At 59.3% G+C, this 13,183-nt stretch overlaps 7 protein-coding genes across 7 annotated transcripts; 3 read left to right on the forward strand and 4 right to left on the reverse strand.

The window, feature by feature from the left end:
- Positions 1-251: 251 nt before the first annotated feature.
- On the forward strand, positions 252-936 carry BDZ90DRAFT_180271 (putative TIM9-translocase of the mitochondrial inner membrane). Its single transcript, XM_025503764.1, has 4 exons — positions 252-326; positions 411-475; positions 565-741; positions 828-936. The coding sequence occupies exons 1-4, from the start codon at positions 320-322 to the stop codon at positions 840-842; spliced, it is 264 nt and encodes an 87-aa protein (XP_025362091.1). The 5' UTR covers positions 252-319; the 3' UTR covers positions 843-936.
- On the reverse strand, positions 915-3,101 carry BDZ90DRAFT_279823 (GTP1/OBG subdomain-containing protein). The gene is made up of 2 exons (XM_025509213.1): positions 2,832-3,101; positions 915-2,754 (listed from the first exon to the last, which is right to left on the reverse strand). The coding sequence occupies exons 1-2, from the start codon at positions 3,015-3,017 to the stop codon at positions 1,030-1,032; spliced, it is 1,911 nt and encodes a 636-aa protein (XP_025362092.1). The 5' UTR covers positions 3,018-3,101; the 3' UTR covers positions 915-1,029.
- Positions 3,102-3,236: 135 nt separating this feature from the next.
- Positions 3,237-4,864, forward strand: BDZ90DRAFT_232460 (putative GGC1-protein of the mitochondrial carrier family). Its single transcript, XM_025506259.1, has 4 exons — positions 3,237-3,511; positions 3,603-3,698; positions 3,786-4,241; positions 4,322-4,864. The coding sequence occupies exons 1-4, from the start codon at positions 3,362-3,364 to the stop codon at positions 4,511-4,513; spliced, it is 894 nt and encodes a 297-aa protein (XP_025362093.1). The 5' UTR covers positions 3,237-3,361; the 3' UTR covers positions 4,514-4,864.
- Positions 4,805-8,167, reverse strand: BDZ90DRAFT_246313 (DNA repair exonuclease; the record flags this gene model as incomplete). Its single annotated transcript, XM_025507551.1, has 9 exons — positions 4,805-4,992; positions 5,026-5,196; positions 5,230-5,265; positions 5,290-6,320; positions 6,405-6,503; positions 6,576-7,079; positions 7,153-7,404; positions 7,491-7,557; positions 8,110-8,167. The coding sequence occupies 9 exons, from the start codon at positions 8,165-8,167 to the stop codon at positions 4,805-4,807; spliced, it is 2,406 nt and encodes an 801-aa protein (XP_025362094.1).
- Positions 8,127-9,634, forward strand: BDZ90DRAFT_232461 (WD40 repeat-like protein). The gene is made up of 2 exons (XM_025506260.1): positions 8,127-8,751; positions 8,820-9,634. Exons 1-2 carry the CDS (start codon positions 8,187-8,189, stop codon positions 9,590-9,592), a joined length of 1,338 nt encoding a protein of 445 aa, XP_025362095.1. The 5' UTR covers positions 8,127-8,186; the 3' UTR covers positions 9,593-9,634.
- Positions 9,395-11,083, reverse strand: BDZ90DRAFT_232462 (hypothetical protein). Its single transcript, XM_025506261.1, has 2 exons — positions 10,153-11,083; positions 9,395-10,074 (listed from the first exon to the last, which is right to left on the reverse strand). Exons 1-2 carry the CDS (start codon positions 10,956-10,958, stop codon positions 9,627-9,629), a joined length of 1,254 nt encoding a protein of 417 aa, XP_025362096.1. The 5' UTR covers positions 10,959-11,083; the 3' UTR covers positions 9,395-9,626.
- A 283-nt stretch (positions 11,084-11,366) lies between these two features.
- BDZ90DRAFT_240487 (putative benzoate 4-monooxygenase cytochrome P450) lies at positions 11,367-13,162 on the reverse strand. Its single transcript, XM_025507377.1, has 3 exons — positions 12,874-13,162; positions 12,482-12,805; positions 11,367-12,411 (listed from the first exon to the last, which is right to left on the reverse strand). The coding sequence occupies exons 1-3, from the start codon at positions 13,122-13,124 to the stop codon at positions 11,376-11,378; spliced, it is 1,611 nt and encodes a 536-aa protein (XP_025362097.1). The 5' UTR covers positions 13,125-13,162; the 3' UTR covers positions 11,367-11,375.
- Positions 13,163-13,183: the final 21 nt, after the last annotated feature.

The following is a 13,183-nucleotide window of genomic DNA, read 5'->3' on the forward strand; positions in this document are numbered from 1 at the left end:
AGGAGGGGAGTAATTGGAGGTTGGGGTGGTATGGAGGGTAGGAATGGAGAGTTGCCAGTAGGTTTCTGTCCTGGCTTGCTTGGTAAGATGGAGAAGAGATGGAGGTTCAGGCATCGACGTTGGCCCTGCATTCCTCCAACGGTGCGCTCCTTCTTCCGTCCGTCTGACCTCGACTGGGCGGGCGCGCAGACGTCCAAAATCTCGAGCTGAGCCCCGCCCGCTCCACCCTGCGAGGTGCGACGGGCGATGACCACACGAGCAATCGCTCGCTTTGACTCAATTGCTACTCATTTCACTACCTCGCAGCAATCGCCGCAACATGGACTGTGAGTCATGCGCAGCAGGCAATGAGAAGCATGCAACATGGTGATGAGCGCCCACTGACTCCCCCCGCTATCTCGCCCGATCAGTCTCCCAGCTCACCGCGAATGACCAACAAGCAATGGAGGCCATTGTGGCCCGCAAGCAGATGAAGGTGCGCTCCAACCTGCCTTGCTCTCGACCTCTTGTCCACATCTTCTCACCTCTCACCCTCTGTCCATTACCCCCTCTTGCCCGCACCAGGACTTTTCCCGCCTCTTCACCTCCCTCGTGGACCGTTGCTTCACATCCTGCGTCGACGACTTCACCTCTCGCTCTCTCACATCCAGGGAGGACGAGTGCGTGAGCAAGTGCACGCAAAAGTTCTTGAAGCACTCGGAGAGGGTTGGCGCGAGGTTTCAGGAGGAGAATCAAAAGATTGTGAGCTCAGCGCGCAGAAGAGGATAAGAGACGTGAGAGAGACTGACTGTTCCTTCCTCGCTCTTCTCGCAAAGATGGCAAAGCAGGCCGGTGGGAACTGAGGATGAGGATGTATGCGGCACGACTTCGCTACTTGACGAAATGCGACTCGCTACAAGACCTGACTCTGGGCGATGCGATGCGATGCGATGCGATCCATTGATTGCGCTACTGATACAGAATGACGGGCCTGGCTCTGACCGGCTTGCCTCGATGCTGGCCTACTAATATCCCTCTTACCCTCCTCACTTACTCCTCCCGGCCACTCTCCTGGACCCTCCTGGTCGCCAAGTCGTACACCTTGGCAGCCGCCCCTTCAACCCCCTGCCGCCACATAGCGCTCACAGGCAGCACAGGTAGCGGGTGCACCTCCCTGCGCAGCCTAGCCAACTTCTCCCTAGCCTCCTCGATTGTCTCCTCGTCCTCCTCATCTCCCTCTCTGGGCCCAAGCGCATCACATTTGTTGGCCACCACGGCCGCAATCTTTCCACTCAATCCCGAAGCGTACTGCTCCAACTCCCTCTTCAGCACAGCGATATCCTCCCAAGGCGTGGGCCGGGCAGACGAGACGTCGACGACGTAGATGAGGGCAGCGCAGCGTTCTGCGTGGCGGAGAAACGAGTGGCCTAGACCCACGTTGTCGGATGCGCCGAGGATCAGCCCAGGAAGGTCGGCGATCAGAAGACGTCGCTCGGAATCGCTTGGCCAGGAGGTCATCGACGAGGAAGGGCCGACAGCCATGCTGTCCTCGCCCTCTGGCTCCTCGATGTCTTCGCCAATCCTTCCCCTCCCCACAGCAACAAGACCTCCCTCCAGATCAAGTCTCATGACCCCAACATTAGGACTGAGAGTCGTGAACTCCCAGCCGCCCACCTTTGCCCCCTTCCTACTTGCCCCTGTCCACGCCTGCAACAGACTGCTTTTGCCCGCATTGGGCAGCCCGACCATCCCCACGTCTGCTGGGCTCTTGAGCTCAAGCGACACCTCGACGCGCTGGCCATGACGACCCCGCGTCGCAAGCTTCGGAGAGCGACTGTGCCCCGAGAGGAAGAAGGCATTGCCGTGCCCTCCTGACCCGCCTGTTGCGAGGAGGAGCGGAGGGGAGTCGGGAGAGGTAGGGACAGAGAGGTCGAGCTCGGCTACCGGGACTTCTGCGGTGGTTCGGTCGAGCATGGAAGCGCCATTGCGACCCAGACGCTGCGCGGCACGACGCTCTCGCTCTGTAAGCGCGTAACGCTCTTCTGCGCGATGGAAGTCGTCACCGGAGTAGATGTCGCCCTCGTCTTCCTGCCCTTCTGCTAACTGGTCTTCGGGTGCAGGGGTCGAGCCAGGATGGTGGCGCCAGACGGAGGAGATGAGGGAGCGGCGGGCTAGCAGCCGTTCTGCTGCTTCGGGGTCGAAGTAGTCCGAAGAGGAGGAGGAGCGTGAGGTTTTGCGCGAGGCAGGAGGGCTGCCGTAGTCGTAGTTGTCGATGTAATGTCCTTGATCCAGCTCCTCGCTCTCTTGACTGTCCTCCTCATGATCCTCCTCTTCAACAACCGCCTCCTCACGTCTCTCGCCCTGCCTCTTCTTCAATCTATGCCTCCCCAAGCGTCCTAACAGTTCCTCCTCATATTCGGCCCTCTTCTCCACCTCCTCCCTTTGCCTCTCATTTAGCCACCCCTTTTCCCCTTCGACCTGCTTGACCCTCACCACTGTCCCGACGGGCACATCGACGACGACGTCCCTTCCCCGTCTCCCTCCTTGCCACTCGCCAGATCCGTGCTCGCCATCCCCTGCAACTACGCTGGAAGGCACTCGAGCGAGCGAGCGAAGCTGCGGGACGGCGCGAATGTAGATCGATCCCCCAGGCCCACCGTTGCCTCCTGAGGGGGGCCCGTAAGGCACGTACTTGGCGCGGGAGAAGGAGACACAACCATCTCCGCCTGTTCCGGCTGATGCGTGGAGGGTGAGTGTGTCGATGAAGGAGGTGCTCTGCGGGCACGAAGTGGGAAGGGTGAGTCAGCTGCCGTATTGAATTGAAGGCAGCTAAGATCCGAAGAGGAGCTCACCTTGCTGTTACGCTGCCATTGGGCCTTCTTTGCCGCTTTGGAGCGCAGGTCGCTGCCACTGCTTGGCTCCTGAGCTAACCGTGGCGCAGAGGAGGAAGCGACTCGCAGCTGTTGACCGCATATGGACCAACAGGATGCTGCCTTCTTCGCCGATAGCCGCTCAAATGCCCTTGCAACGAGGAGCATTCGCAGCTAGACTCGATGGTAGCGAGCCAGTCAGGAAGGGTTCAGTGAGCTCAGCTCGCCTTGTTCGGGGAGGCGGACTGGGCGTCGCGAGACGTGAGCATCTTGGCGTGGGGCGCGGACAGTCAAGGCATGACTTTTTCGCAGCCCGCCGCCGAGCCTTGTCGACTTGACTGGACTTGACTCTCTTGCCGGCGTCGTCGGCTGCACAGACCTGTGAGAGCTTCCTCTTGAGCCGTTGGACTGCGATCCGCGATTGGCGACTCACATACAATCTTCTCAACCCTCTCTGTCCGATACCCAACTTCCCCCTCCTTTCCCCCTTCCCCCTTCAACCGACAGTCGCAATGGCCCCTCTCCCACCAGGAGCAAAGCGAGAGTCGTCGACTGCCCGTTTGCTGGGCAGTGGGACTTCGGGGATTGCTGAGCTCCTCGTCTTCCACCCGGTCGACACCGTTGCAAAGAGGCTGATGAGCAACAAGGACAAGGCGGCAAAGGTGGGTAGAGCGCAGCGCAGCCCAGAGATTGAGTGCCGCCTCGAAAGCAGCAAGACTGACCTGATTGATCCTCTCGCTCTGCCGCTCGCAGATCAATGACATCGTATTCAAGTCAAAGGCCTCTGCTCCTCTTGGAGGTAAGCTCATGTCCCTCTTCCCTGGACTCGGCTACGCGGCTGGGTACAAGGTGAGCATCGGTCATCAGCCACCTTCCAGTCCATGAAACCCCCTTGTATGCTCATCACTCCCACTCGTCTCCCCTCCCCCCGCGCAGGTCATGCAACGCGTCTACAAATTCGGCGGCCAACCCTTCGTCAACGACTACCTCACAACCCACCACCGCAGCTTCTTCACCTCAACCTTTGGCGAGCGAAACGGCAAGTCCATGATGCAAGCCACGGCCGGCTCCCTCGTCGGTATCGGTGAGATCGTTCTCCTCCCCCTCGACGTGCTCAAGATCAAGCGTCAGACCAACCCAGAGGCATTCCGCTCCCGAGGATTCTTGAAGATCGTTGCCGACGAAGGCATGGGGCTCTACAGAGGTGCAGGATGGACTGCGGCTAGGAATGCGCCGGGATCTTTTGCCTTGTTCGGTGGGTCGGCATTCACCAAGGAGTATCTCTTCGGGCTGCAGGACTACAACAAGGCGACGTGGGGTCAGAACTTCGTCGCTTCTATCGGTGGTGCCGTGGCGTCGATCACCGTAGCAGCGCCGTTGGACGTGGTCAAGGTGAGCACAGAGCCCGCAGTAGACGATGCCAGTTCGAGAGAGTAGTCGTTGACCTCTTTTCCCCTCCATCTCTCGCTCAGACCCGCATCCAAAACGCAAACTTCGAGACAAAGACGGGAGGCGCAACCATCATGAAGGAGATGATCAAGAACGAGGGCATGACGGCCTTCTTCAAGGGCTTGACGCCCAAGCTTCTCGTCGTGGGCCCTAAGCTCGTCTTCTCTTACACTCTGGCGCAGTCTCTCATCCCCCTCTTTGGGAAGTACGTCTAATCTAGCTCTGCTTTTGGATCATTCAAAACGCTCTATCTAGCGCCGCCTCGAGAGTGCACTCTGCAGAGTGCCATTCGCCTCATCTGTAACAGCCACCACTCCCTCTTCCTCCCTGCCGCTATCGCTACCTGTCTCGAGCCCCCTATGTAGATGCCGTATCCGTCGTGTCCTGCCTGCGAATCCACGTCATAATCGTCCATGCTGCTCGCGACCATTCTTGCGCCTGATGCGTTCACGCCCTGTCTTGTCTGACGAATGTGTATGAGTGTAAATTTGAAGGTGCGTGCCTCTCTAGATCTCTGCATCAGCGACGCCTGCTCCCCCTCCCCTCACCGCAGGTTGACTCAACTCCTCATCCACCTCAAACCCAGGCGACTCATCACGACTAGCTGCACGTCCGGCCGCCCTTCCCTTGCTGGCTGCCGCGCTTCCACTAGCCTTGTTCCTGCTGGCCGCCGTCGTCGAGCCCTTCTTGGTAGCTGGACGAGCAAGGACATCCGCGCGTGACGCACCGCGAGCTGGAGTTGCGCCGTTGGAGGTCGCGGGAGTCTTCCTCGTCGAGCTGGCAGCACCGCGGCGTGGAGGTGCGGAGTCTTCGAACTCGCTATCCCCACCATTGTCCTCGCTAGCCATGTCCACATCCGAATCGTCCTGCCCAAGGAAGGTTGCATTCGCCCTCGAAGCTGCGCCGCGCTTGCTTGTGGTGGCGGGCGTACGACGTGAGCTGCTCGCTGCTGCTGACGTGCTCGGGGCTTTGCGTGACGTTGCGGCCGTACTGCGAGACCTGCTGCCGCCCGCAGCCTCGTCGTCGTCCATGTCACTGAACCCGCCTCCGTGGTCATCGCCATCGTCTAGCATCGAGTCGTCACTATCCTGCTCTGCCCGGCGACGCGAGGAAGAAGCGGCTGCGCTTGCCCCCTTCTTGCCATTGCTGGCAGCCCCACCTTTGCCCTTCTTGGCAGCGTTACCTCGGCCACCCTGCTCCTCATCATCTTCCTCTGCATCACTATCCCCACCCCGCCGATTGCGATACGCCTCATCCCTGATCCTATCCAGCTCCTGATCCAGCATCCCCTCATCCGGGGCCAAGCTGTTCAACTGCCCCTGAAACGTGCGCACCATCCCCTTGACGAAGTGCTGAATGGCATCACGGTCGTTCTTGTCCACATAGCTGGTGATGGCCTTCTCCAGTCCATCCGGGTTGAGCAATTCCAAGTTCTGCCCCTGCAGCGCTGTCTTGACTAGATTGCCAATCTTGACTTTGGAGACCTTGTGCGGGTCACCGGACCCATCGTCATCGTCATCGCCTTCAGGAGGGAGAATATCGTCCAATCCCACGTAGGCGTACCGTCCGTCTTTTCTCGCTTGGGCCGCCTGTCGATCCTTTTGCGTGCGGGGAAGCTTCTTCTTGGAGAAGTGCAGCACGTCACGAGGATTGGCGACCCGGTCTACGAACTCTTGGCCAAAGCGGATGACATTGCCCAACTCGATGTCCGCATCGTACTCCACTCGAAGCCTGACAAGGGGGAGCATCATGCGTCCGCCCCTACCGCGATCGCCATGGGGTCGTTCTTCGGGGGGCACACCTTCGAATTTGGTCTCCCACTCCTCCTCGGCGCGAGCAATCAGTTCGGAGACACGATCGCGGAGTAGCTTTTGGACGGCGCCCTTGTCCTTGAGGTCGACGTTGGCGTCCTCCGCTTCGTCTTTAAGCACCATGTCGTCCATGATGAAGGGTCGGACTGATTGCAGTGGGATTTCTTCGAGGTAGTAGTCTGTGTTCTCGACGTGGATAATCGCGATCATCCTGTGCATGCACGCGAAGGACGGGAGGCAAGACGTCAGTGTGACCAGGTCAGGAACGAAGCTGATGCTGACAATCGCGACTTACTTTTCTTCGGCCTCTCCTGGGCTCAAGCTGGTGGCGACACTGCTGCCCGGCTGAGTGATATGGTACTGCTTGCCGCCTACTGCTTGAGGCCGGATGCGCCTGCAAGAGCGGGGAAAGGGTGACGTCAGGCGTCAGCTACAGATCGTCTTCCATCGTAGTGCGAGGACTCACTGCTCGTGCTCATGGCCCCAAATCACCAGGTGAACGGAGTCATCGAACATCGTCTCGGGCACACAAGCCTTGGGGTTATGCGCCGCTCTGTTCTGATGAATGCACAGAATGTTGAACCACTCATCCGGGCTCTCCCTCGGCCTATACATCCTAACACGGTTTGACCTCAATTCGTAATGCATCCTCTCATCCTTGATGTTGCCCATGCCGTAGAGGGCCAGCTTAGTATCTCCCTTCTGCAGGAGGACAGGTCGAATGCGGATCCCCACGTCAGAGAGTCCGCCTGCGTCTGGAGCAGATTTGCTGGGCTTGGAGGCGATATCATCGTCCGTGGGAAGCTCGACTTTGCCAAAGTAGTTGACTAGCCCAGAGACGGAGAGGACGTCGAGCGCTGAGAGGGCTCCCTCTGCGCCCACTCCTTGAGGGTCGTCATGATTACCGTGAATAGAGAAGACAGGAATGCCAACGTTGAGGTTCGGGTCTTCGTAGTTGATGGCAGGGAAGCTGTGCGCGCGGGGGAGGCGAGAAGGTCAGACTGTGTCGTGGAGGCAGGAGTAGGAGGGGGCCTGCGACTCACTTGTAGCCCTCTGCTCGGCCGTCGTTCGGGTCGCTGAGCAGCTCAATTGTGACGGGCCTATCACTGAGACAGTACTGGCGGAGAGACGCCATGACCTGGTGCAAGGTCGAGCGGCTAGGCTTGTTTTCGTGGAAGAGGTCGCCGCCGAGGAGGATCATGTCCACGTCCCTCTCGACGGCAATCTTGAGAATCTCGCGAAAGGCATTGATTGAGTCTTGGCCACGAACAGGGTCACGCTCCATGTAGCCGATGCTGTGCGAGAAAGGGAGCGGCGAGCAAGATTTAGGTCATTAGCATAGCGTCGAGGCTACCAAGGCAGTCGGGGAATGCGGGCTCACTGGTTGTCCGTCGCGAGTAGTATCTTGAGATGGTTCGCCTCGACCCTCGGCGTGAACTCTGACGGACCTGTGCCCCTGTTGCGCTGTGTTTCAAGCTCGTCAATCTGCGTATCCTCTGGCTCAGCCTGAGGTTCAGAGCGGCGAGTAGTGGTGTCGGCGCTGTCTGCCTGCTGGTTTGCCTCATCGCTACCAGCTCGACTTGCGCTGGGACGTGGGTCTGATGGAGCGGCGCTTGCGCGTGAGCTGGAAGCGAGAGGCATGCCTTGGTCTTGTGAGGCTGAAGAAGATGAAGCCGAGGGCGCAGAGACGGTAGTAGGCTGGGATGATGCAGCAGATGTGCGACTACCACTAGATGGACCAGCTGCTGCTGCCGCTGCGGGCTGATCAGCAGGACCCTCGGTCGACGCTCGCGAATCCTGCGAAGCGGCTCGAGCCGTCCTCGTCTTGCGAGGCGGCATTGCTGGGTATATGCTGGTTGTCGACGGTTTCGATGGAGAGGAGGAGAAAAAGCAGGGGAGCGGGCGGTCCGCTGAGCGAAATGATTTGATTGCTCTCAACCCCCGCACGGACACGACGGAAAGGGAAACGCGTCTCACTCGAGGGAGCAAAGTGGACGGACCTTCTTGCGTCCCTTCCACTTGCTCTTCCTCACCACCGCAACGTCCTGGCAAGCTCATGGCGAGCGGCGAAGCAGCCATGCCAGACCTCAGCGCCTTTTCAAGAGATGGCAAGGACGACGCGTCCATTCCGCTTTCTTCAGCCAACCCTGCCACATCCTCACAAGAAGCCGCTGTGTCCCCCCTGAACTACTCCCCGATCTTCACCCTCTACGGCCACACCCGTTCATGCTCCTCTCTGGCCTTCTCGCCGGACGGCTTGCTCCTCGCATCAGCCTCAGCAGACAAGACGGCTAAGATCTGGTCATTACGAACCGGCTCTCTTCTGCATACACTGAGGGGCCATCGGGGTGGGATCAGCCAGCTGGCTTGGAGTCCTTGCGGGCGATACGTCGTTACCGCAAGCGATGACAGGAGTTTGGCTGTGTGGAGCGTCGCTCCAGGTGGCGAAGCCAGCATGGAATCCTCTGCAGAGCATCAGCAGCACGCTCCGTCATCATCATCCTCTACGACGCCCGGCTCGGTCCTTCGCCATCTGCAAGGCCACACGTCGTACGTCTTCTGCTGCGCGTGGAGCCCTCAGTCTAATCTTATCGCTAGCGGATCGTTCGATGAGACGGTGCGCGTATGGGATGTCTCCAAGGGTGAGTACCGCGGGACCGACAGGCAGTACCCCTATCGCATCGCTGATCGCCTCGCCTTCTGCCAACAGGCACCTGCCATCGCACAATCGCAGCGCACAGCGAAGCGGTAACGGACGTAGACTTCAACCGAGATGGCACCCTCATCGCTTCGTGCTCTTACGATGGGCTCATCCGCCTCTGGGACGTGCCCACCGGTCTCTGTCTCGCCACCCTCCCGCAACCCGCCTCCAGCCCAACCACCTCCATCAAGTTCTCCCCCTCGTCTACCCACTTGCTCGCCTCGAGTCTGGACTCAACGCTCAGGCTGTGGGATGTCGGGCTGGGCAGGGTGGTCAAAACCTATCGACCGGAGAGGGAAGCAGGGCGCAGGGGCGAGGAAGGGGAGGGAACGACTACGATTGGCGGAGGACGAATGTATCAAAACGAGAAGTTCGCGATCAAGGCCAGCTTTGTGCTTGGTCCCTCCCCCGCGCACGACACGCCCTCATCACGGCATCAACGACGCACGTACATAGTCGCTGGGAGCGAAGACTGTCGCCTTTACTTTTGGGACGTACAGACTCGCCGCCTCGCTGCTGTGCTGGGCGGGCATCATCGCGACGTGGTCAGCGCGGTGGCTGTTCATCCTACACAGCCTATCCTGGCTTCTGCGGCGTTGGATCATGATCTGGCGATCAAGGTGTACTTCGATGCTGGCCCGCAGAGGAGCAGGGAGGACGGGGCGGCGGGGGCGCCAAATGAGGCAGAGATGGCTGCGGAGGGGCATCAGGGGCAAGCAGATGAGATGAAGATCGAGCAGGAGGCGGCAGATCCAGTTGCAACGGCGCCAGTAGCACAATGATACCCTCGGGCTACCGCTCAATCATGTCACCGCATCAATACATCCCCTTCTTCTTGTACGGCCCCGCCTCCCTAATTTTTCCCTCCCTCTCTACCTCCCCCTTCATCTCCACCACAACCTCCACTACGCGCTTGACCGCGCTCGCCTCGATCTGATGATGCACGACAATCCTCGGCGCCCAAGTCTTGATCCCCTCCTCTGCCAGTCGCGCGTTGAGCTGATCATTGGTGAAACCTAGAGGTTGCACATCAACGAAGAGCATGTTGGTCTCTGGCTCGCCGTTGGGCAGCTTGACGCCTAGGGAGGAGAGTTGCGAAGCAAGCCAGGAGGCGAGAGAGTGCGTGTGCGGCAGCTTGGGGAAGTGATCCTCTACTGCGACTCGGGCTGCTGCTACCAGCGGACCGATTTGACGGACGCCGCCGCCGAGGAGCTTGCGGAAGTGACGGGCTGAGCGGGTGAAGGAGTTGGGGCCTACGAGGATGCTGCGGGTGGGAGATGGACGTAGCGGACGTCAGTTCCCCGGGGTTGTAGACTCGTCCTCGGCTCTCGTCGCTGCTCACCTTCCTACTGGCGCTCCCAACCCCTTGCTCAAGCACAGGCTCACAGTATCGAATGGCTCGCAGAGCTCCCTCATACTCTTTCCCGTCTTTGCGCTCACATTCCACAACCTAGCTCCATCCAAATGCATCAGTATCCCTCTGCTTCTGCACTCCCGGCTGATCTTCTCCAACTCCTCGTGCGGGAAGATGGTGCCCCAGAGCGTGTTCTCCAGCGCTACGACGCGTGTTGGGCAGAGGTGGATATCCCCCGTATCCGGGACGAGGTTGGGAGCCACATCTTCTTCCCAAGTGAGGTGCCTGCCGTTCGCAGGCTTGATGGCCAGCGTAGTAGCCTGAGATATCATCGCGAGTGCTCCGGCCTCATGAGCGTGTATGTGCGCCCGTGAATCCATGAGCACGCTGCTCGGCGGCATGCATTTGGCCAAATGAGTGCGAAGGGCAAGCTGGTTGGAAGCCGTCCCGCTGACCACGTACAGTCCTGACTCTTTACCTGTCAAGGCGGCAATGCTAGCTTCAAAGTCGGCAGTCGTTGTGTCCTCTTGAAAAACGTCGTCCCCTCTACTTGCTAGGGCCATCTCCGTGAACATGCGGTCCGTAGGGATGGTCACTGTATCTGAGCGGAAGTCTCGCCCTACGCTACGAAGCATTTCCGCATTGTCAGGTGTAGATGTGGAGCTGGAGCTGTTGGGCAGCTGGAAACGAGCAGGTGGCGGTGGCGGCTGGACGCCCGTGGTGGCAGTCGTTGTGGCTGAGGATGAAGGTGGGGAGGGAGGATTCGCGATTCTGGACGATGATGAGGAGGACATGGCTCTGACTGCTGATAGGGATCGATGTGTAGCAATGAGGCGCGGCAGAGGTAGCGATGAAGTCGCAAAGCGCAATGCCATGAGTATAAGGGAGCGAAGAGGTCTTTTAGTTCTCGATGGTGTAGACTAACGGAGTCAAGAAGGTCAGGAACCTCCGGCCGGCAGAAGCGCCGCTCCACTCGAAGTCGTGCCGGCGGTCCGCCCGATCGCGTTTCACCTTTGCGGGGCGAGTGATGCAGCATGGTGAGAAGATGTGTTGTAGAGAGACGGGCGCTGGGATCAAGCAGCCAATGAGTGAGCGTAGAAATGATGCTGATGATCGTGAGTCGCATGAGCAATGAAGTTACAGAAATGACGTCGAAGCAAAGGCCCGAGAGCGTCAAGAAGCAAAGCCTACGCATCCCCGCCCTCGTCGCCTCACGACCACACGCTCTCCTCCCCCTTCCTTCTTATCCTCACCTTCGCAGGCAAGGTCACAGGTTTCCTCAAGAAGCCCTCAACAACCAGCAGATCATCCTCTGGCTTCTCCAGCTTGAAGTCGAAGCGTTTCACAAGGGTCGCGATGAGCATCTGCTGCTCCGGGATGGCCAAGTTGCGCCCCACGCAGACACGCGGCCCCGTAGAGAAGGGGTTGAAGCTCTTCTCCAGGTCAGACTTGCTAGTCGCCTTGCCCTCGGCATCAAGCCATCTCTCTGGCCTGTACTCCTCTGCATCCTTGCCCCACACAGTGGGGTCACGATGAATGGTGTAAGTTGGAACGGAGAGGACACTGCCCTCGGGGAAGTGCTTGCCGTCGATGGTCACCCCACCTTGCGGCATGAGACGTGGAAGACCGATTGCTGAAGTAGAATGGACGCGCAACGACTCGTTGATGACGGCGTTTAGATAGGGCAGGGAGTCCACATCGCTAAGCAGGGGCACCTCGTCGCTGTCGTCGGGGAGGGACGCGTCCAACTCTTGCCGCAGTTTCTTGAGCACGGCTGGATGTTGGCAAAGATGATAAATGATAGCCGTCGCACTATTCGAAGTGGTGTCGCTCCCAGCGATAAGCTGCGTCAAACTCTCTGCTACCAGCTCGTATTTGCCCATGGTCTGGCCAGTCTCGTCCGTCCCGGCTTGGAGCTTGGCCAGGAGGTCCTCTCTATCCGAGCCGTGCTCCAAGCGTTGGTTGACTTTAGCAAATGCGATGCCTGTGAGCTTCTTGACGCTCTTGAGCCTATTGGAGAACCAGGGTAACCTGGCTGCGTATGGGCGAAGGTAGGGGGGTACCACGCCCAAGGTCGCGGAGTAGTCGCCGCGCTCATTGATGATTTGCACGGCGTTGCAGGTCGTCTTCTCCATCTTGCCTGACGGGGTTGGAAGCTCGACGTCTGCCTCGGGTGAGCCTCTTTCAAGCATGCCAAACGTAGATCCAAAGGCTAGAGAGCCAATCGTGTCGAAGGCGAAGTAGTTCCTGGCGCGACGCGGGATGACGAGGAGGTCAGCTGCGGCGCGTCAGACGGGGTAGCGGCGCACGGACTCACATCCACATCAGCACATCAAGTGCGTACCACCCATCCTGACTCGACTTGCTCAACTCCTCCAGCCTACCGACCAAGATCTGAATCTGCATCCTCACGAAGGGCTCAAAGGCAGCAATGCTCTTGGGCGCGAATGTATGCGAGACAATCTTGCGCTTCCTCGAATGCTCGGGACGACTGCGGGTGTTGAACAGACCGCGAGGCAAGGTTGGGGCAGCGAATGCGTCGTAGAAGTCTGCTTTGAGAGAGCCTGTGCCATGCCCGTAGACTGGATTGAGGGCGGCATGGTCTGCAATCGAGACATGATTGGGAGCGATGCGGACAAACCTGGGGCGCGAGAGGGCGAGAGTGAGCAGATGCTGCGAAGTTTCTAGCTGTGGTGACAGGGTACTCACCTGCCATATTTCTTGTGAAGGCCGTGCACGACTTCTGATCGATTACCGCGCATGGCCTGCCTCGTCAACCACAGGTCAGTGTAGCGTGCGAGGAAGGGTCCAGGGATGCCCGCCATTGCAGGTCGACGCGCCTCCTGTACGAGGACGAGGGCGATGAGCAGGACCACTCCAGCGATGACGCTGTGAAGCGCTGATGAGGTGGACCACACCCATGCCTGATGGGCGTACGAGGTGAGGGCCTCGATGATCATGGTTGTTGCGAGTGGGCGGGAGCAAAGCTAAAGGAGGACGAGAGCGCATACTGTGGACC

The sequence above is a fragment of the Jaminaea rosea genome (genome assembly GCF_003144245.1).
Source record: "Jaminaea rosea strain MCA 5214 unplaced genomic scaffold BDZ90scaffold_7, whole genome shotgun sequence".
Lineage (NCBI taxonomy): Eukaryota > Fungi > Basidiomycota > Exobasidiomycetes > Microstromatales > Jaminaea > Jaminaea rosea.